The sequence below is a fragment of the Alexandromys fortis genome, unplaced genomic scaffold (assembly GCF_014885135.2).
Source record: "Alexandromys fortis isolate MF-2015 unplaced genomic scaffold, M_Fortis_MF-2015_v1.1 scaffold_12, whole genome shotgun sequence".
Taxonomy (NCBI): Eukaryota; Metazoa; Chordata; class Mammalia; order Rodentia; family Cricetidae; genus Alexandromys; species Alexandromys fortis.
Window position 1 is genome coordinate 18,679,879 of NW_026067937.1, and position 20,419 is coordinate 18,700,297.

At 49.4% G+C, this 20,419-nt stretch overlaps 1 protein-coding gene and 1 long non-coding RNA gene across 6 annotated transcripts in view; one reads left to right on the forward strand and one right to left on the reverse strand.

Annotated features, from left to right (window-relative positions):
- Kcnk1 (potassium two pore domain channel subfamily K member 1) overlaps positions 1–12,136 on the reverse strand; it is a 28,550-nt gene extending 16,414 nt beyond the window's left edge. Inside the window, exons 1-2 of one of the 2 annotated variants that reach the window (XM_050147169.1) lie at positions 12,049–12,136; positions 11,187–11,594 (exon numbers count right to left, since the gene is read on the reverse strand). In XM_050147169.1, coding sequence (XP_050003126.1) covers positions 11,187–11,541 — 355 coding nt within the window. In that variant the 5' untranslated portion in view covers positions 11,542–11,594; positions 12,049–12,136. Of the gene's footprint in view, positions 1–11,186; positions 11,595–11,711; positions 11,798–12,048 lie in introns of those variants that run through there. The other variant, XM_050147171.1, reaches the window with a different exon arrangement.
- LOC126504711 (uncharacterized) lies at positions 11,550–18,909 on the forward strand. Of its 4 annotated transcripts, none has more exons than XR_007592691.1 (6): positions 11,550–11,737; positions 13,720–13,842; positions 15,546–15,722; positions 16,128–16,474; positions 16,812–17,009; positions 18,219–18,909. It is a non-coding gene; the product is annotated as an uncharacterized lncRNA (long non-coding RNA). The 4 variants fall into 4 exon arrangements; XR_007592689.1 differs by having other exon boundaries at positions 13,723–13,842; XR_007592692.1 differs by lacking the exons at positions 11,550–11,737; positions 13,720–13,842; positions 15,546–15,722 and adding an exon at positions 15,315–15,509.
- The last annotated feature ends 1,510 nt before the right edge of the window (positions 18,910–20,419 follow it).

The following is a 20,419-nucleotide window of genomic DNA, read 5'->3' on the forward strand; positions in this document are numbered from 1 at the left end:
CTCGCGCAGCTGTGGCCACCTGTCAGACAACCTAGAGGTACAGACTGGAACCCAGACCGTGGCAGAGGCGTGATGGAAGGGACAACCCCCTGACCGGATCTGCTCAGCTGGGCATCCACTTGCCCTGTAAGTCTAAGCCACATGTCAGGATCCTAACAACAGACTTGAGGGTCACTGGTCACCAAACCTCCCCTTTTGTGTGCTTTCCACGACTCCTCATCATTTTAATTGGCCTACCGAGGTCAGGTGGCCAAGCCTGGCTCACTGGAGAGCTGCCAGGGACAAGACCGTGACCCTGACAAATCCAGTGGCACCGTGATGTTGCGTCTACATTCACCCAGGACTCTGAGGGAAGCTCTGCGTACAGTTCGGCTTCTCCATCCTACCTCTCAGACCCCACATCCAGGACCCCTTCAGAGCAAGGCCCCTCGTTTAGTACTGTAGCAGCCAGGTTTGTCTGCCTTAGCTTTCCCTATCCTGGGCTAGCATACAGGCCAGGCCACTTGCCGGGTAACACCAGTGACTCCTGCTGCCCATGATTCAAGGGCCAGCCCTCCTTTCCTCCTGGGCACCTCAGTGCCACTGTTGCTGCGGGTAGCTCTGGACTCTGAACTTGGGCAAGGCTGGCTCTCTCGCTTTCTGCGGACAGGCTCGTGCCTGCCTCTGGACATGCGCACTGAGCAGATGTCCTTGCCCAAACAGCCTTCCTTTTCAGTCCCACCAGCCCAAGATCACCCGCATCAGTGGGCCTGACCCTATTCCCTCAGCTGTTCAGATCGCTGCCCCCACATCAAGGCCTAGAGAGTCCCATGCATGCTGCCAGGAGCCTCATCCATCCCATCTCTGCATCCTTTCCCCTCTGCAGAAAGTGCCGTGGGGGCTCTCTGAGCTTACGTGGCTGTCCCTGTACTGTGAACACAACAGGAAACAGTTAGCTCTGGAAAGAGGCCCCTGTGGTCTAGATGAGCAGAGGGCACTGGAGAGACCACTGATTAAAGTGATCCTGATGAGAACCCAGCACCCGCCCTTACCCTCATGCTCAGCTAATGTCCTCATACCTCCTGTCCCTGCATCTGGTCTCTCTGGGGTCCTTCATATATCTGAGCAAAAAGAATCACCTTAAAGCAAGGCAGGAAGGGCTGGGGATGTGGTTCAGTCGGCAGAGTGCTGCCTGACGTGTGAGAAGCCCTGAATTCCACCCTCAGCACTGCACAGGCTGGGTGTAGTGGCTCGTGCCTGGGATCCCAGCACTCAGGAGGCAGAGGCAAGGGGATCGGGAATCCAAGGCCATTCCTGGCTACAAGTTCAAGGCCAGCCTAGGACGTCTGAAACCCCTTTTAAAAAAATTAAATTCAACTAAATAAATAATAGTAATGATAAACTAAAATCAGTTTCTGACTCCCACTCTGTGTGACCTAGCGCTGGACTTTTCCAGCCGTATCGACTAGACTGACTCACGAGGAGGTGACTTCTCGGTGCCCTTCCCATGGTGATGATGGCTCTGGTCTTTGCCAGTGACACTTGGAAGGGACAGGTCAGGTGACAGAAGAGACTGCAGTCACAGATTGCACCATGGTGGAGCGCAGCTGACAGCCTGGGCACAGCAGGAGAGAAGCCCAAACAGGGCACAGACTCCTTCTGAGTGAGGCCATCCCTGCTTGGCTCCCCTCTGCTGCCAGAAGAACAAGGGAGGTTCATGTCACCACCATGTGCTGCGGCTCATCGTATGCTTTAAGGCCTCCTCCTTCTGGTTTTCCACATTCGGTCTCCTTTTGTCTGTGCGGTTTGGGGTTCTAAGTTTCAAGTTTCAACTGCTTTGCCATGGCAGGAGGTGAGCTAGAACAGGGCGGGTGACAGATGGCTCGTCCACACAGCACGCTCTTTCCTTCCACAGGGGACCCTGCCATCCCAGCCCCACCAGGAGACCCATCTGGTGTAGCTGTGCAGGCTCCAGGCTGGTTCGTGGGCACTGTCCAGTCTGGGTAGGGGAGGGTGGATGGAGAGGGGCCCTTCACTCAGCTCAGAGCCTCCTCGAGCCACTCGGCAGTGCCACGTAGGCAGGCAGCTTGGGAACAGCCTCTCCTGTGCCTTTAATTAACTTAATCCACCTAACCATGTTCTTTAAATAATTGAGTGCCTTGGTAACCGGTATTCAAACACTTGAGGAATTTTGGTTACAAGAATGCTGGAACCTTTTAATTTGGGTTTAAGACATTTCACGTCCCCCGTTGTTATTCCAAAACTGAGGCTGCACCAGGAATCGTGGGTGGGGAATGAGAAAGCGATTGCTAAGGGATGGAATGCAGCAGCTTATACAAAGAGGATCCTTCCAAATTGTGAAACAGCAAATGCGATGGCCTCTGGAAGGGGCATGGAGTGTGGCTCAGTGAGAGAGTGTTTGTCTAGTTTGTGGGATGTGAGGTCCTGGGTTCAGCCCCAGTAGCAAGAGGAGAGAGGGTAGGGAAAATGGGAAGGAGGGAGGGAATGGGGAGGGAGAGACACACACAGAGGAGGAGAGGGAATGGGAGGAGGGGAGAAGGAGGAGGAGAAAGGAAAGATGGGGAGAAAGAAAGAGAAGAACGAAAGAGAGGAGGTAAAGGAGAGAAAAGGCGAGGGGAGAGAGACAAAGAGAGAGGAAGGGAAGGAGGGAGAAGGGAGGGAGGGAGAGAGAGAGAAAGAGAGAGAGAAAGCACAGAGACACAGAAATGAGACAGATGGAAAGAAAGGAAGAGGCAGAAAGAAATGATTAGGAGAAAGAAGAGAGAGACAAAAGAAAAGATTTGGGAGATAAAAAGAGAAAGAGGTGAGGTAGAGAGGAGAAGAGAGAGAGAGAGAGAGAGAGAGAGAGAGAGAGAGAGAGAGAGAACAAGTCAACAAGCCTCAGCTGACTTCACTGTCAATAGGGATTTTTTCCGAAAGCTGGTGATGTTTTCCCGTCCAGTGAAAATTGTATTTTTTGATAACTATACCTTCTAAAATATTTGACTCTATTGAAAACAAACTTCATGTTTGCATTATTTGGCCCCTAGATTGGCCCCATGGCTCCTTTCATGCGATCCACTAAAAACTGTGCTGAGTACATTCATTCATTAGCGTCCTGTCGGCTGTGCACACGGCATATTCTATAACACACATTTCATATCAGCTATCAAATATTAAGTACCTACTGAATCTACAGGGTTCTGGTTTTTCAGCTTTCTGCACAGCTTTCTACACTATTAAATTAGAAGCCAAAGCAAAGTTTAGTTACTCTTCAGCAGCACAGAAACTGAAGTATTTAAAGTGACTTAGAAGCTATCCAACATGGCGGCAGCTCACCCTGGATAGCCACACACTCCATCGGAATTCTCTCTTCCCTCTTCCTCCTTGTCTATTTTCCCTCAAAGCTGAAAGTCAAATCTGTTTCTCAAAAGCCATGGCAGATAACTGGGAACCACAGCAAGTAGTCTCCTGCACTTCCAAGGGTGACCCTCGCTGTTCTCCCATCACAGCTGAATGGACCTAATGTAACCCAAGTTCAGAAGCCTATGGCTGGATGCCAGGCCTCCCATGCAGAGCCCACTCCTCCTTGGCTGTAGAATGTTTGTAGGGAGGGGCCTGGCCCAGTCAGTGTCACCACCTCTGGCCTTTTAGACCTGCTAGGGAAAATCTCTTAGAATGTGTTACCCATTCCCTCAAAATCTGCCAGGGCTTCCCGCTGCACTCAGAGCAAGCATGGATGGGGCTACAGTCTGTCTCTCTCCTGATCCTGGAGCCCCACGTGGCCCTGGTTATAATGGCTTTTTGGCCATGGCATCAATTGCAGGTGGAGAGCTAAGTGCTTGGGAAAGGTATGAAGTAGGGTTGAGCTGGGAAAACAAAATCCTCAGCAGAACCCACTGCTCAGAGGACTGAGTCCTGTGTGTTGTACTCAGAACCCACTGGTAAGAGGACCTGAGTCCTGTGTGCCATGCTCAGAAACTTACATCCACTTTCAGCTGCACTACAAACCTAACCAGAGACAGAAGAAACTTCAAGGGACTCCAGCAGACAAGAGAAAAGCACAGAGGTCATAAAAGCATGAACACAGAAGGCACATCAGAGTTGGAGCCTCCAGCCTTGTCTCCACAGAACAACTTCACACTTTTCTTCTGAGACAGAATCTTAGGTAGCCCAGGCTGGCCTCAGATTCACTAAATGCCTCCTGCCTCTGCCTCCCGAATGCTGGAATCATAGGCATATGCCTGCACACTTGTAGGGTTTGTGCAGTGCTGGGCATCGAACCCAGGACTTTGTGTGTGCTAGGCAAGCACTCTGCCACCTGATCCACATCTCAGATGTGACCCACTGGCTACATTCAGAAAAAGTCTGAGGGGCCTTCTGTGAGTTTGCCGTCCTCCACACTGAATTCACAAGCTGGACTAATGGCTGAATCTACAGAGCTATGTCGGTCACTCTTCTCATTCCCTGACAGAATTCCTGCAAAAGCACCTTCAGAAACGGTGCCGTCCACCATGGTGGGAAGGCGTGGCAATAAGAGTGTGAGGCAGCTGCTCACAGTGCATCCATGGTCAGGAAGCAGAGAGATGAAGGCTGGGGCCCAGCTCACGGTCTACTTCTCATTCAGTCTGGGATTCCAGCCCATGGGATGGAGCCACACACATTTAGGCTGTGTCTTTCCAGCTCAATGAACCCAGCCTAGAAACCCCCTTACAGATGTGCCCAGAGACCTGTCTCCTAGGTGACCCCAGATGTGGTACTGACATCACTAACCATCAAAGGAGCCTTCTGAGGGCAGGCGTTTGATTTGAAGCCTAAGGAAAACAGATAGCCAGGAATCACAAACGGCCCCGCATCCAGCAGGCGACAGCAAAGTGGGGCTGCAAAGCGAGGCTAAGCTCCAGCAGGTGCCAGCTGACCTCGTCAATGTAGCAACTCCGTTTGCAAATTAAAGCATTCCGAACATGGCTCTGATTTCTGTTATTAAAAGCAGAGGCCGGTTTCTTGAAAGCCGTGGCCACTTGCTTATGACAGTATGTTCCAAGTTCTATAAATAGGCGCAGAAGCAGCAAGTTTCAAGATGAACGGTAAAAACTCCCTTGAGATACTGAGATACTGAGAGCTCATGCAGTACGATCGGGGTGGGTTTACATATCTGAGCATAAATCTATGCTCTCCTCTACCAATGCTGGACAGAAGCTCTCACAGAATTTATTAAACATTCATGTGAGTGTATGTGTGCATGTGTGCATGTGTGAACCTGTGTGCAAGTGCGTGCCCATGGGTCATAGAGGCCAGAGGAGGATGGCGGGTGTCCTGCTTTATCTGGAGACAGGTGTCTTACTGAACCTGAGGCTGGACTGACAAACAGCAAATACCAGAGATCCTTCTGACTCTGCCTCCTGCAGAGCTGGGGTTGCCGGTGTGGGCTTTCGGTATGAGGGCTGGAGGACTGAGTCCAGGTTCTCACGCTCGCACAGCAAGACCCCCACCCCCAATCGTACACTGCCCTTAAACAGGAGCACGCTGCGGCATGTTTTTAGGCTCCAGGGCATCGGTGTCTATATTTGGCTCTGCAAGAGTAATGTCCCGTTTGAGTACCGTGCACAGAGCTTACAAGAGCAAAGACCTAGAAGTCTGTTTCTGTTTTCTTTTCTCTGCTTCCTCTTTCAGAGCGCCAGGATTTACCGGTGTGATTCCCACACTCTGGAACCTTTTGTTTCTTCTGCGCCTATGTCTGACCTTGTCCCCCCTTCCCCATTGCCTCTTTAAATTTAAAAAAAAAAAGACCCCGGCTTCATTGCTAAGCTACCATTGCACAAGAACACAGACTGATGCTCTAGCTAAAGCAGAAATTTGCTCTCTGCTTCCTCTCAGACCTGGAGGCTGGATAGCGGAACATCAAGGTATTAGCAGGTCTGGTTTTTTTCTAGGCTTCTCTAGCTGGAGCATGGCCACTTTCTGGCTGGGTCATCATTTTTAACTTATCATTCCCCTGTCTCCAAACCCAGGCCCTGCCAGAGGTTTCCAGGTTAGGACTTGAGCACAGGAGTTTGCGGGAGACAAAATGGGCCTGTAAAAACCTGCAGCCAGCAGCTAAGAGAGACTGAGCTCGACATCGGGTCACTTAAAGCTGCAAGCAAAGCAGGGGCGTCAGCCAGCGGTTTTTAGTTCCCACTTCTGTGCTCTGAGATGGCGGTAGGAAAGGATGGGTCTCTACACCGGGTGGTCTTTAGAAGCTCACTTCAGTTTTGGGGGTTGCAGTCTGTCTGTCTTTCTGCTGCCCTTCTCTTGCGTTTTCCTGCAGCTGATCCTTCCCACTTTAGTCCACATGGGCTCACAAAACCACACAATTCTATGGATGAAAACTGAGACCCAGGCTTGTGAGGCAGATCCGCAGTCAAGAGCCTACACTGTTCTTGCAGAGGACCCAAGTTCGGTCCCCAAGCAGAGGAGTCACATAAGTGCCTAGAACGTCTGCTCCGGAGAATCTAGCACCTTCTTGTGGTCTCTGGTGACACTTTATACTCCTGTGTACATAATTACACATAAACATACGCATAATTTAAAATAAATCTTTTTTTAAAAAAGAAACAGAAACCAACAGGTTCTCCAGAGAAACCAAAGCTTACAGGCTGCCTCCACGGATTACAGCTCCACGCTGGCTGATAGGGACTTTTTGCTTTCTTTCCTACTCCAGATGGAGTATATGCTGTCCTTTGATTGGATCTGGTTTTGTTGAGGCTGGATCTCGCGTAGCTGAGGCTAACTTTGCAGTCCTGATCCTCTATTTCTGAAGTGTTGGGACGACCAGCATGTCTCCACAATGATCTATCTCTGCTCATTTTTGATAAACAACCCTAGGGTTAAGCACGGCTTTGTTGCCCTTCAGAAAGAATGGGGCTGTGTCACAGACTTTGTGACATCCTATGGTAACTACTGCTTTCCCGACAGGCTGGCTGGGAATCAGTATCTTAGAGGTGGCATCCACTCAAGAGCCCCAGAAAATAGGAGGAGCCTTGCTATGGTTGTGTTCCAGCAAGGGGGCAAAAGCAAAGGGCAGACTCATAAAGCTTACAGACTCTCAGCTCTTCTTCCAGAACATTCCTGACAGGTGTCTGAAACTTACTTTGTAAAAACTTAGAAAACCGCCGTTTTAGGGTGTGTGGCCCTATGGTTTCCATGACAACCATTCAACGCCTCCAGACGGCAGCCATAAGGAACACAGAAATGACAGGGATGACTGAGGTCAATAGGCTTCTTACACACCATGAAAAGGGATTGTTGTCAACTTTTATTGTGTTGGGAAGATTTTACTTTTGCTATTTTCCCTAATTGTTTGAAAACATGAAGGCCGTGCTTTGGGCCTTGTAAGGCTGTAGTGTAGCTACGTACTGGGTGCTAACGTTCCGTGTCTGTCTCAGACCTCTCCTGCTCACTGGCTGAGGGTAACGACATATTTCCCCTCTTGACAACAGATTTAAAACTAAGGATCAAACAGTACCCTCTTAGCACCAGTTCCCATCCCCTTTTTAAAAGCTGCCAGGGCTCAGGTGGCTGCTCCCTCAAGTTTGAGGCCTGCCTACACAGCCTAGAGAGATTCCATCTCAAAAATAAATGTGTGGAAAGGCCAAGGGATATGGCTAAATGCTTCCTTAGCACGTGTGAGACCCACCAAGGGTTTAAGACCAGCAGTGCAACAAAGCAAAACAGGGACAAACAGAAGGGAGTAAGGGGAGGAGGAAGAGGGAGAGCGAAGACTGTATGACATGGCTGAAAGACTTAGACAGTTGCTGAAGACACAGAGCTGTCTCTTATTCTCCGAAAATCCAAATGTTATTTCCTTTGCAAGTGCATGGGATTGCAATATAAAAGGTGCATGAAGCTGCAGTATAGAAGGTACATAGAGTTGCAATATAAAAGGTGCAGGGGGCTGCAGCATAGAAGATGCATGGGGCTGCAGCACAGAAGATGCATGGGGCTGCAGCACAGAAGGTGCATGGGGCTGCAGCATAGAAGGTGCATGGGGCTGCAGCATGGAAGGCGCATGGGGCTGCAGCATAGAAGGTGATGGGGCTGCAGCATAGAAGGTGCATGGGGCTGCAGCATAGAAGGTGATGGGGCTGCAGCACGGAAGGTGCATGGGGCTGCAGCATAGAAGGTGATGGGGCTGCAGCATAGAAGGCGCATGGGGCTGCAGCATAGAAGGTGCATGGGTACTGTGATCTCTTTCCCTTGTATGCCTCCCTTCCCTGGAAAAGCCTGACCCTGGTGCACCCTTTCCTCTGTTCTCACATGGCTTCAAGACACTTCTGAAGCCTTAACTGAACCAAGGTTGATAACATTCAGAGCTGCTGCTCCACATTCATGGCAAGGGTAGAGGTGGGAAGGCCACTGCTCTGTTCCCTTCACTCCAGAGGCCTCCTCCGAAGAGACCCTCATTCTGGGAGAGTCCGCTCTGTTGACAGAGGTAGAAATGCCCATATGCATTGCTAGAGGCTGCCATGCCACTCAAGTGGACAGGAAATAAGTGTACATGCCTCTCTGTTTCTAGTGTTTCAGCCAAGAGCCTTGCAGTGAGGAGAAGCAACCGTCACGCCTCCTCTACCAGGCATTCAGTGGTTTAAGGATAGATAACATGGTGTCCTGTGCTTACTGAAGCCTCCCATCCAAGTACTAAGCAGGCCCTACCCTGCTTAGCTTCAGAAAATAAGCACGTTCAGAGTATGGCTGCAGACCAGTGAGGAGTTGGGCTTTCCTGAGGCTTCTTCTAAACAGACCAGGAAGACTTCACCCATTTCCTTCCATTGATGCAAGCTGGCACTGTAGGGGCCAGCAGGCAGGGATAAAAGCATTTATTAGCCCGTGATACAATAATGGCAGCCAGCAAGGGCATCTTGGTGTGTTTCGCTGTTGCTCGGATTCACTTGGAGACAAGGTCTCGCTCACTACCTAACCTCAACTTGCCTCAAAAATCACAGCAATCCACCTACCTCAGTTTCCTCAGTGCCGAGAGTAGAGCAAGCCCAGCAGACAGATGCCTTTGTGAGCCCTGGCATTACTATGCCAGACAGAAGTCTACCGCTAAAAGCACGTGACTCGTTCCTGCCTAAGAGAGGGGTAACTCCGGGGCATCTGAGGTCCTGCTTCTCTCGCATGAAACAGTTTCTTAGCAATGAAACCTATCAGCCTTAATCTTAGTGCTGTCTGCATTTCTGCCACAAAACCATTCTGGAGACCATGAGGGCTATCAAATGTGTCCTACGATGGCATCAGCTCAAATCCGAGAGAAGGGCTCTGCCTCACAGTACTTCGTTCAGAAGAAGGTCTCACCAATCAGCTGGTTTCACAAATCGGGTCTCCTCTTTTCCTCTTTTGTCTGGCTTATCCCTAAGTGCCCCTTGCTCTCATTTCTTAAATGAACCCTTGTTCCACCACCAGAGTTCAGACTTTCTTTCTCAGGAACAACAATTCAATCCGAATGTCAACTGCCGAGCCCCCCACTCCACCCCAACTAGTCCAGGCACTGTAATGTTTTTTAATTATAGGGGCTACGTTGCACACTAAATAGACAAACATTTCCCAGAAGAAACAGGGTCTGAACTAGCTCTTGTCACACAATTCAGAGGACTCAGAATACCACGATTCTTCAGAAACGTCGGGGCTACCTGAAAACTCCGCCCAGGAAAAGCATACAGTCTTTTCCTTGTGGCATTTCTTACCCTCACCCTGTCCCCCAGCCCCTGGAGGAGCAGTCTTCATTTTCAAACTGCTCACTCGATGTTGTGAACCAGTTGTGAACTTTCTGTAAGTATCCGTGTCTGTGGAGAAGGAGGGATTTACACTCTGGCACCAAGAGAATCCACAAAGACCTGACTGACTGACCTGAAGAACTGGGCGATGTTGCCATAAAACTTGGACTGTGGGCAGCAGGGGAGGGGCAGACTTTCTTTGGAAAGTGAGCCAACAGGTTTGTCTTGTTTGGGCATCCGTTTAACACAGTTTAAAATACCACAATACAGTCTAGAACTCTCCTTGTGTTTGAAGCAAGTTCAGTAACTCACCCCAGATTTCTGAACAATAAATTTACCTGATCTGGCTGGAGAGTGTGTTCACTCATTATTGGGTGATTAATAAAATAATTTACTAGCCATGGCCCAAAGGAGGCTGTTGAAGGGCCAGTCAGAGAGGCAGGGCAGGGTGGCAGAAGGGCTGGAGTAGCCCAGGTGATGTTGAGTCACTGGGTAAGGTGGGGCAGGGGCATAACACACTGTTCCTGGCAAGAACTCCGGAGGCCCAGATCCCAGAGCGTCCCTGGGCACTGTGTGACCTTGTGCCTGCCAAATGGGACCATTTCAAAGATTGGCTCTCATGCATAAGAAGAAGGGACAGTACTGAGGCCCTTTGAGAGTCCCTCTAGCTGTCCATGCACCTATTTAAGTCTTCCAGAGCCTGCTAACCTGCACGCATGGTCAGCCGCCACTGACGAAACCTGGCCTTTCTTTGTCTAGTCGAACCAGTGCGCCCCGGGGCATGTATGTTCAGCTGGATTTCTAAGCCTCCTGCAGAAGGTAGCGGGCGCCTCTAAATAGTCAGGGAGCCAAACACATCTGAAGTTAAAGTAACTGCTAATTCTGGAATCACCACAGTGTGGGGTCTAGGCCAAGTGAAACCCCCTTCCCTGCGCCCACCTCCCTCTGACTCCAGAAACCCCATAGGCCTGTCTGCTCAGAGGTCACCTGCGAAAAAGCAGAGTGATGTCACCACTGTCCCCCAAACAGATTCAAAGAAGCTGAAATAGGTTTACAGTCGGGAAGTTGGTGTCACAGTCACGAAGGTGACCTATCCAAGTGTCATTGCTAGATTCCTCAGCCTGGGGTCTCTGGGATGGAGTCAGCAGGAAGCCGAACACCCCTTGAAGGCTCTCAGTCAGCCCCTAACCTTGCTGCTCAGTTTCCAGGACAGAATGTCAGGGTCCCACCCGCCCATCAGCTCAGGGTCCCCACAAGTGTGGAGCAGCTAATGAGGCCCCTGCGGCAGCTAAGTCCAGGGTGTTAGGGACCTACTCCTGAAGAGTTAACAGCTGCAAAAACCACGTAGTGCTCCGAGGTCACCTCGCCGGCTGCCACTGCGGGCCACCGCAGGATGCGCCCAGGGGAGGCCTGGGGTCGCCGGGGGCCAGGGCAAGGTAGCAGCATGGCCCCTACCTGTGGTGGAGAGCACGGTGCTGGCGAAGAAGAGCGCGGAGGTGAAGTCCCAGTTCCAGTTGCCAGAGGCATTGCTGAGCACCGACACTCCATAATTGCTGGCTTCCAGCACGCGGCCCAGGAACTGCTCCAGCTGCGGCTCCGACAGACACTCGTGTTCCTCCAGGAAGCGCCGCTTCAGCTTGCGCAGCTCCTGGCGCAGCAGGTCCTCGTAAGGCAGCTCCACGGACGAGAAGACCACGGCGCCGAACACCAGGTAGAGCAGGTAGCCCAGCACCAGGAAGCCGAAACACCAGGCCGAGCGGTGCCGCTCCACCAGGCGCACGCACGAGCTGCCGGCCAGGGACTGCAGCATCTTCCCGGCGCCCGCGCCCCGCGCCTCCCGCCGCCGCTCCCTTTCCTGGATCCCTGCAAAGAGAAGAGGCCAGATGATGTGGCAGTGACGTGGTTGCCGGCTCAGGTAGCAGAGCTGGCAGAGAGCGCGCACCCACTTGGCGGGAGCTGTTAGCTGCCCGCGCCCCCTACCTGGCTTCCTAAACCGGAAAGTGCAGGTTTGTTGGCGCCAGACTCTGGCCAGGCCACCACCCCGAGGCTGCCTGGCTCCCTCTTCCCTTCCCCAGTGCAGTCAGTAGGACTGAGCTCGCTCTCTCTCTCTCTCTCTCTCTCTCTCTCTCTCTCTCTCTCTCTCTCTCTCTCTCTCTCTCTCTCTCTCTGCCACTTCTGAGCAACAGTGCTTGTCCACCCAGCCCCTATCCTACTACATTAATACCAAGGATACAGATAGGAATTGTCTTTCTCTGTCTTGTCCACTGGACAGCTGAGACATTTGCTGCCCAGACTACTGAAAATACAGGAACCTCACTCTAAAAAGCAACTTGAAACATCTTCGGACCCTCAGCCTCCACCTGGAACAGAAAGCTAAAATATAGCCTCTGGATTTTAGCTTAAACAATACCCCCAATTTCAGGTACTTCATGGCCAGGGGGCAGAAACAAAAATGTGGACTGGAGTACTGAACACTCTAGTACTGATGGTGGACAGCGGCGATGTTGTGAAAATCAGTACTGCATTTCTGCAAAGACATGCATGTGGCTATGTGCTTCAAGAGTCCCAGAAGGGTGTGTGTGTGTGTGTGTGTGTGTGTGTGTGTGTGTGTGTGTGTGTGTGTGTGTGACTTGACTCTGTGCCGCCTCTTACAGAAAGATAGCCATATACATAAGGTTCACCATAACTGTACCTTGTCCATTTAAGTCATAACACATATCATGCCTACTGTCTTTTTGTTGTTGTTTGTTTGTTTTCTTGTTATTGAGACAGGGTTTCTCTGTAGCTTTGGAGCCTGTCCTGGAACTTGCTCTGTAGACCAGGCAGGCCTCGAACTCACAGAAATCTGCCTGCCTCTGCCTCCTGAGTTCTGCGTGTGCCAGCCACTGCCAGGCCATACCTGCTGTCTTTGTTAGGGTTTCTATTGCTGTGAAGAAGACAACTCTTATAAAGGAGACCATTTAAGTGGGGCTGGCTTACAACTGAGAAGTTCAGTCCATTATCATCATGATGGAAACATGGTGGCAGGCAGACAGATGTGATGTTGGAGAAGGAACCGAGAGTTCTACATCTGGATCAGCAAGCAGCAGGAAGACAAACAGACACTGGGCCTGGCTTGAGCATTTGAAACCTCAAAGCCCACCCCAGTGACACATTTTCTCCCACCAAGCCACACCCGTTCCAATAAGGCCACACCTAATAGTGCCACTCCCTATGAGCCTAGGAAGGCCATTCTTATTCAAACCACCACACCCACACAATGAAGATGTGTTCATGTCATTATAAGCACATGAAGTCAAGAATTAGGGACATTCTGAAAGCTCCCGAGTAGGAGGATGAGAGCAGGGAAGACAGCCTAGCTGGGGAAGCCCTTGGATCCCCAGAAGTGAGGTCAGACACTCACGACCCACATAAAAAGTCTAAAATCATAAGAGCAAGCCCTTGTAACCAAGCACTGAGGGTTCAGAAACCATAGGGTGCCTGGAGCCTGCTGGTCAGCTTTGCTAGCGCAGGTTCATGAAGAGGACTGAGGGAAACACCTGACATGGAGCAGGTTTGCAGAGTCTGACAGTCCTCTTAGTAAAAGACAGAGTTGGGTCTCCTGTGCTAGGTGACTTGAGACGATTCCAACTGGCGGTATTTGTTAGAGAAGACACTAGGTGACTTTTCAGGGTGGGTCATACAAACTGCAGCTGCTGACCTTGACCCCAGAACATTCCTCCAGTCGGGGGAGCCTTGAGCCACAGTAGGAAAGCTACCTGTAGGTGTTCTAGGTGACAACCTGCTTAAGTACAACGCTTGCTTGCTGAGTTGTCGCCTGCACCCTTAACGCAATGTCAGTGCACATAAATTAGATCTTATAAGCGGAAAAAGGATTTCTGTCCCAGGAAAAAAGGCAATATTCACTGCATTAAAAAAAAAATGAATGAGTCCCTGTACCCTACTGGAGAGAGACGAACTCATCTGTGCTCATTGTCTCTACGCACAGTAGCCCGGAGATGGACTCAGTGGGGACGCCATGGCCTGACTAATGGATCCTGGAAGCGTGGTTCATATGCACAATGGGATTTTATACAGCTGTGAAGTAAAAGCGAAATGACGACATTCAGAGGTAAATGGATGGGACTGGAAAAGCATTGTACGAAATGAGGCCATGAGGCAGATCAGAGAGACAAACGTCGTCTGTTCTCTTTTACACGTGGGTCCTGTCTTTAAACTGTACATGTGTGCGTACATGTGTGCAGTGTGTGTGTGTGTTTAACTTGGGGTGCTTATAGAAGGCAGCAAATTAAAAGGGGACTGTTAGCAGTTTCTGGAAGAAAGACCTTAAGGGAGAGGGGACAGTAGAACACAGGTTATTTCACATAGCAGATGGGAATCAGAGAGGGGAAGGGGCTGGAACCCAGGTGCAACCTTCAGAGGTTATACCCCCCACCCAGTGAGTACAGTCTTCAATCAAGCCCTACCTCCTAAAGTTTCCAGAGCTTTCCAAATAATAGCACCATGACCATAGCCATGACCATGGCATCTTGTTCCTTGTTCTTTCTTCTCCACCTTGGTTAAACAATGATAATTCCTCAAACAGTTTGAGTTCCTCAACTCTAGTAGCTTTGTAGATTATTCTCCCCTCTCCTCAGCCAGCCTCTTAATTCATGGTGGCCACCATGGATGTTTCCAATCTCCTGATATCCTGTAGCTCCCTGCTTACCCCTAGCAACAACCAAGTCCAGGTCAAAGAAAGGAAACTTCTCCTTTCTTCTTCTTCCTGACTTCCCTTTTCTTCCCTATAACCACTGCAGCTGGTTATAAGCAGACGGCTGGCTCTGACCCTCACACCAGATGCCCCTTTTGCAGGTCTCAGAACAGGATAAAGCCTGGACTACCCTCCAAGTCGCTGGCTTCCTCGTCAGTCCCCTTCCTGCCAACCATCCACACCTGGAGACAAATTATTCAATAGACAAGCTGGTGGGGAACTTTTCATACTCAGAACATAACTCAAGGGTCATTTTATGGAGGTGTCCTGAGTTCTGGATGATGGTGAAGTCTGGGGTCCAGCCTTTGCCCTGGAGGAGAAAAGGCTGCACTCTGAGTATCTACATCCAACATAGAAGACCAGGGTAGAAGAAGAAGCTGTGTGCCAAGAGCAGAAATCCACAGGACTTGGAAAGTATTGGAGAGGATGCCTGGAAGAGGCTGAGTCCCCAGTGGAGGGTACCACCCCACTTCTTTACGTCGCAGATCACACTGCCCCCCCCTCCCCGATTCCTGGCACACACAGACACACACCAGTGCTGCCTCCACTGCCACCATCACCACCATAGGAAGCCAGATACAGGTGTTGGTCAGGCTGTCAGTATTGCCTGACAGGAGTCAGGCAGGGGTTGGAGATCTTGATTCTACCTGAGCCATGAACTTCAAGTCAGAGCCTCTTTTTCTTTTGTGGACGTTTTCACTGCAAGCTTCCTTTGCTAAGCCCGTTTTTGTTTGGTGCTTTGAAGACTGTAGATAATTTCCAAAGAAAAAATTCATTAGTCAAATTCCTCTGGGTAATGCATTACGATAAGTGCATAAGTAGGCCAGGCATTGTTTTCTGATTTCCACAGCTGAATGAACAAAGAATTTGGGAAATGCCCGTCAAGGGCACCCTGGGTAGATCCCAGCCTGAGCCTGCCCTCCAAATTGCAGCGCTGCAGGGCACACTGACAGGCCCGCAGAAAGCATGCCTCCCAGACAATCACCATGCACTTGGCATGTCAGAAAAGGAAACTTAAGGACTTGGTAAGACACAGCTCTCTCTTGCCATTGTTTCTCAAGGATCCTCACATTACTGAGAAATACACATGACCTGCCCCTGAGAACCACTGAACACAGATGAGCATGTAAGAAGACAGAAAAGGAGAATGCTCCAACATGACTGCATTTGAAGCCAGAAGCTACTGTGTTTGCTCTCTGCTCAGGACAACACCAAGTGCTAAAAGAAACTAAGTGATGGTGGGTCCTGGTCAAAAGACATGAGTTAATAACCATCCAGAGGTTTAGAATAGCACACATCTTCCTGGGAGGGCAGCCCTAACAATGAACTTGGCACGTCTGCGTGGGAGGCGAGGAAGGGAAGGCTTCAGGACTCTCTCTAAGACCGGAGGTGCAAAGCCTTTCAGAGTCTGTAAGCAGACCAGACAGGAGCAATAGGCTCCATCATGGGCCCATCCATCCACCTTCAGCTTGTGGACTTTTTCGTATCTTAGCATTTTAAAGTGCTTAGTTGGATCCTGAGAAATCCTATCTCCAGGAGCTGAATAGTACTTGTTCTTTTACCTACTCTACCCTGACCCTCTCCCCTCTCCTCCTCCAGGATTTCTCTGATTATAACTAACGTGTGTGTTGTGTTGTTTCTAGGGTGGAGCCTGAAATTGGGAAGCCTCTAAGACACTGATTCCCAAATCACGTTGCCTGTGTAACCAGGGGATTGAGTGTTGGGACTAAAGCCATCTCCTTTCCTCTAAAGTGTGGAGGGATGACCAGTCTGCCCTGGATACAACCACGTCTGCCCGTAGAGGAAATGCCTTTGCATCCCTGGAGCTGCAAAATTGGAAAGAGTTTCTATTAAAGCGTGTCATTCCTGCAGCTTGCTAGCTAGATGGCAGCCAACTCTATTTCATTTTTTCTGTGATTCTGTCTCTTCTGCCTATACTAGGTACCCAGCTTACCCAGATTCTGGGGTGTTAAAGCAACCAGGAGCAGAGGTGAGATAGAATAGTTGTGTGGGTTTGTTGTTTGTCTGCTTTTGCCTTTTCTTGCCTGAACACTGAAAAATGGTATTCTTTCCTGGTTCAAATATTTTCCACGCCCTTAAATCTACAGCTAGAAAAGGATCTATAGATGGAAAAGGACAGATATAAGGACAGGGCATCATACCTCGAAGTATTATTTTTTCGTTTTGAATATATTCCCATGTCCTTAAATTTATAGTTGGAAAAGCATCTTTGGGGATGGAAGGACGGAGATCAGGACATAAGGAGGCTGCTTCTTAGGTTTCAATGGTAAGGAGATGCTAATGGTGTCCTGTACTTGCCTTCTCAGCTCTCTTCCTAACATTAGAACTAAACAGAAGCAAACTAACAGGAAGGCAATAACAAGGTACAGTAACCATGGTAACCTAGCACTGAGCATATGGGAAAGACTTGAACCATCGCATACCACAACACCCCCATCCCTGTGTGAATTAAGAGGGAGCTTGGCCCTGTGCTCTGGGAAGAAGAGCAGAAAACCCACTCTGAGGTAAGGCCAACCCTTTGATTTAAAAAAAAAAATTGTGGGTTCCTGACTTGACTAATGGTTCACCTAGTGAGGACCCTGTTATACCTCATACAGGGTCCCCTCTCAGTTAATCTTGACCACTTGGCTCTGCACGCCTGACCCTGTTGGAAATTAATAAAAAAAAAAAAAGAAACACAATACAGAAGCTAGACTCTGACAGAAAATTAGAACATGCTCTGTGATGCTGAGGCATTAAGTCCCAGAGGATCTCTGTCCTTTAGTTTTTCTTGCTCCTGTGTACTCCAAACCATCCACCTCAAGGGGCAAGATAATGTCTCATGCCACTGTAAGTTCCCAACATGGAGTGCTGGATGCATGGTTGTGGGCTCAGGAAATGTGTGTTGGGGAACAGACACCTTTTCCAAAAAGCCAGGCTATCTCTGAACAAATCATGAAGAATCATTTTTCTTCTTTGCGCACTTGCATGTGTGTGTGTGTGTGTGTGTGTGTGTGTAAGGGCATATATATATACATACATACATACATACATACATACATACATATATTTGTGTACACATACCTGTGAATGTCAGATTCAACCTTGGATGGCATTCCTTGGGAGCCATCTACCTTACTTTTTGAGACAGGATCTCTTGTAAGACCTGGGCCTCCCAGGTGAGGGTAGGCTAGGCTGGCCAGTGAGCTCTGGGGATCTGCCTACCGGTGCATCCCCAGCACTGCGATGACAAACACGCACTTGACCTTTTCACACATGGGTCCCGGGAAACACATTCAGGTTCTTGTGTTTGCTAGACTGTGCTTCACGGAGCTATCTCCACAGCCCCCTGGCTTTTGAAATCACTGTAAGATAACTGTTACCAAAACCTAGCAAATCTCGTCCTGAATTGTCTGTCACTATCCGCTGAGATGGCTCTCAGGGAGTTACTGAAGTCTGGGACCAGTGAATTCCCGTGACAGGATTGCATGTCTAATTCAGTCTCACAGCTGTGCTCCTGTGATAACTTGAAAGGGTGTGAAGAGGTGTGGTCTTGCTTTGGTCAGATATCCTCTCTCAGGTTTAAAGAAATATGCATCAAGCCTCTACACGTGGCTAAATCTGTAAAAGAGCCATTGTGCATCTGGGGTCAGTACACAAATCCTATTGGTTTCTGAAAATGAATGATGCAGCCTTTGACACGTTTATCACGCTGTTTCATGAATGTCCTGAAGCGCTGGCTGGTAGCATGCGAAGCTGGAAGTCATTCGCGAGCCTGGGGAGTGTTCCAAGGCTCTTTGCACCCTCCATCTTGTGTGGACAGGAACCATGCCTGGAAGCAAGCAGTGCTTCTTAGGAATCGCAAGGTCAGGAGTCTGCCTGTAACACCTGTGCCCACTCTGCCTGGAGCCAAGGGGCTACAGTTTGTACACGTGTTCCCTGCAGGTCCCCTGTTGAAGGTTTGTGCGCCCACCCCCACACCCCAGGCTTGCATGACACTGGGAGTTCATTGAGCCTTTTGAGAGTGGGAGGAAGGGGGTTGTTTGAGCTGTGACCCCATTCTTCTCCTTTCTGTCTCCTCCTGGGTTCCCGTGAGGTGAGCACCCTTCGCTGCTACGCAGGACCACCAGGATACAAAGGCAAATGCAGACTCCTTTACCCAGCAGCCCACACTGAGGCTGACTCTCAAGAAACCACTGACTTTTCTTAAAGCTGGTTCACCTCAGGTGTTTGCTACAGTCATGGAGAATTACCAAACAAAGCAGGGCTGGGATCCTCGGCAAAAACTGACTGTGTTGGAGATGGCCACTGGGCCCTGGGGGCAAGACATCTGGGATTTCAGGGAAGATGCCTCCTTCTCAAACGCACAGGCGCCATTTAGACCGAGGCAAAGACTGAAGGCAGGGGAACTAAGACTAAAACCATGTGCCACCACACCTGGCTGTGGTTTATCATTTGTTTCTGATGAATCGAAAATTAAAGGTTTCTTTTTTAAATCACATCCGTTTGTTTATATGCTTGTGTGTGTGTGTTTGTGTATGGGTGCGTACATGCCACAGTGTGTGTGTGTGTGTGTGTGTGTGTGTGTGTGTGTGTGTGTGTGTGTGTGTCAGGGAACAAGTTGTAGCCGTCAGTTATCTCCTTCCACCTTGGAGGGTCCAGCTATTAAATTCGGGTCACCTTTACCACCTTTACCTTCTGAGCCATCTTGCTTGCCCAAGCTTTCCTTTTACAGGCAAGTTGGATTTATGATTCATTCTAGTTATGGTAAGCCGACAAAGAAAGACTGAGTTCACAGAGAGAAAAGACTCCTTTCCCCCAGTGGACCCTGGGGTTAGAAGTTAGCAGGCTTTGGGAAGATGATCTGCTGGTAATTTGGATGAATGGTGCCCTGTTGCTGTGCTGAAAATGGCTCTCTACTGACGACCAGCTATGACCGCTCTGCTCTGAAGTCACAGATCCGAGTTCAGATGGATGGACTGTAGCTGCTTGCGGCATCCTCAGCTAGACAGATGGTCTCCATCTCTCCTCTTTGCCTGCTGGGAGGCAGATGGTGAGCTGGGAGGGAGATGAGGCCGGCTCCCAGCCCTGGGAAAACATATCACCATAGCTGGGATGTCTATTTATGACTTCATTTGTGTAAAAGAATACTTCTCCTCCTGGTTGAACCCGATGATTTTACACCACCCTGGTCAGCCAGTTCCAATCCTAACTCACAGGGAGGTACTGACACTGGTGGGCAGTAGTGGTAAGGAAGCTATTGGATCTTTTGCAAACACTGTTAAAGGGAACATTTTTTTAAAAAAAAATAGATTTTTTTAAAAACATTTGATGATGTTTACTTGTTTTGAGTGTGCACGTGTGTGTGTGTGTGTGTGTGTTGTCACATGTACTGGTCAGAGGACAGCTAGTGAGACTTGGTTCTCTCCTTCCATCCTGTGGGACACGGCTGGAACTTAGGTCCTCAGGCTGAGCATTAAGTTCCTGCACTCACGGGCCATCTCTCTGGGCCAAATATAGGCTTTTTCATCATATCAACCTCAGACCAGTGCTCTTGGAAAACCACATTCACAGGAAGCCTGGATGAGATAATCTGGAACACAATGTAAATTCAGTATTCTTAATTCACTTCTGTTCTCTTGGTGTTTGAGGGGAAATTCCGACAATTCATTCAACAAGACAAATGATTAGCCACTGGCCAGCTGCAGAAACCCACATCTCCAATGACCCTGGCTCAATAAAATGAATTCATTTCTCAGTAGTACTACTTATCTTGATGTGTCTTTTATACTTGTGTGAAATTAAAAGTCTACTGAAGAAGAAAAGCATTCATTGAACCAATCAGGACATTAAAAAATAATAATGTCTTGTTCTTTTGCCCTGAGGAAGTCCAACAAGTCATTTTAGCAAGTTAAGAACATGAAGAACTAATCAA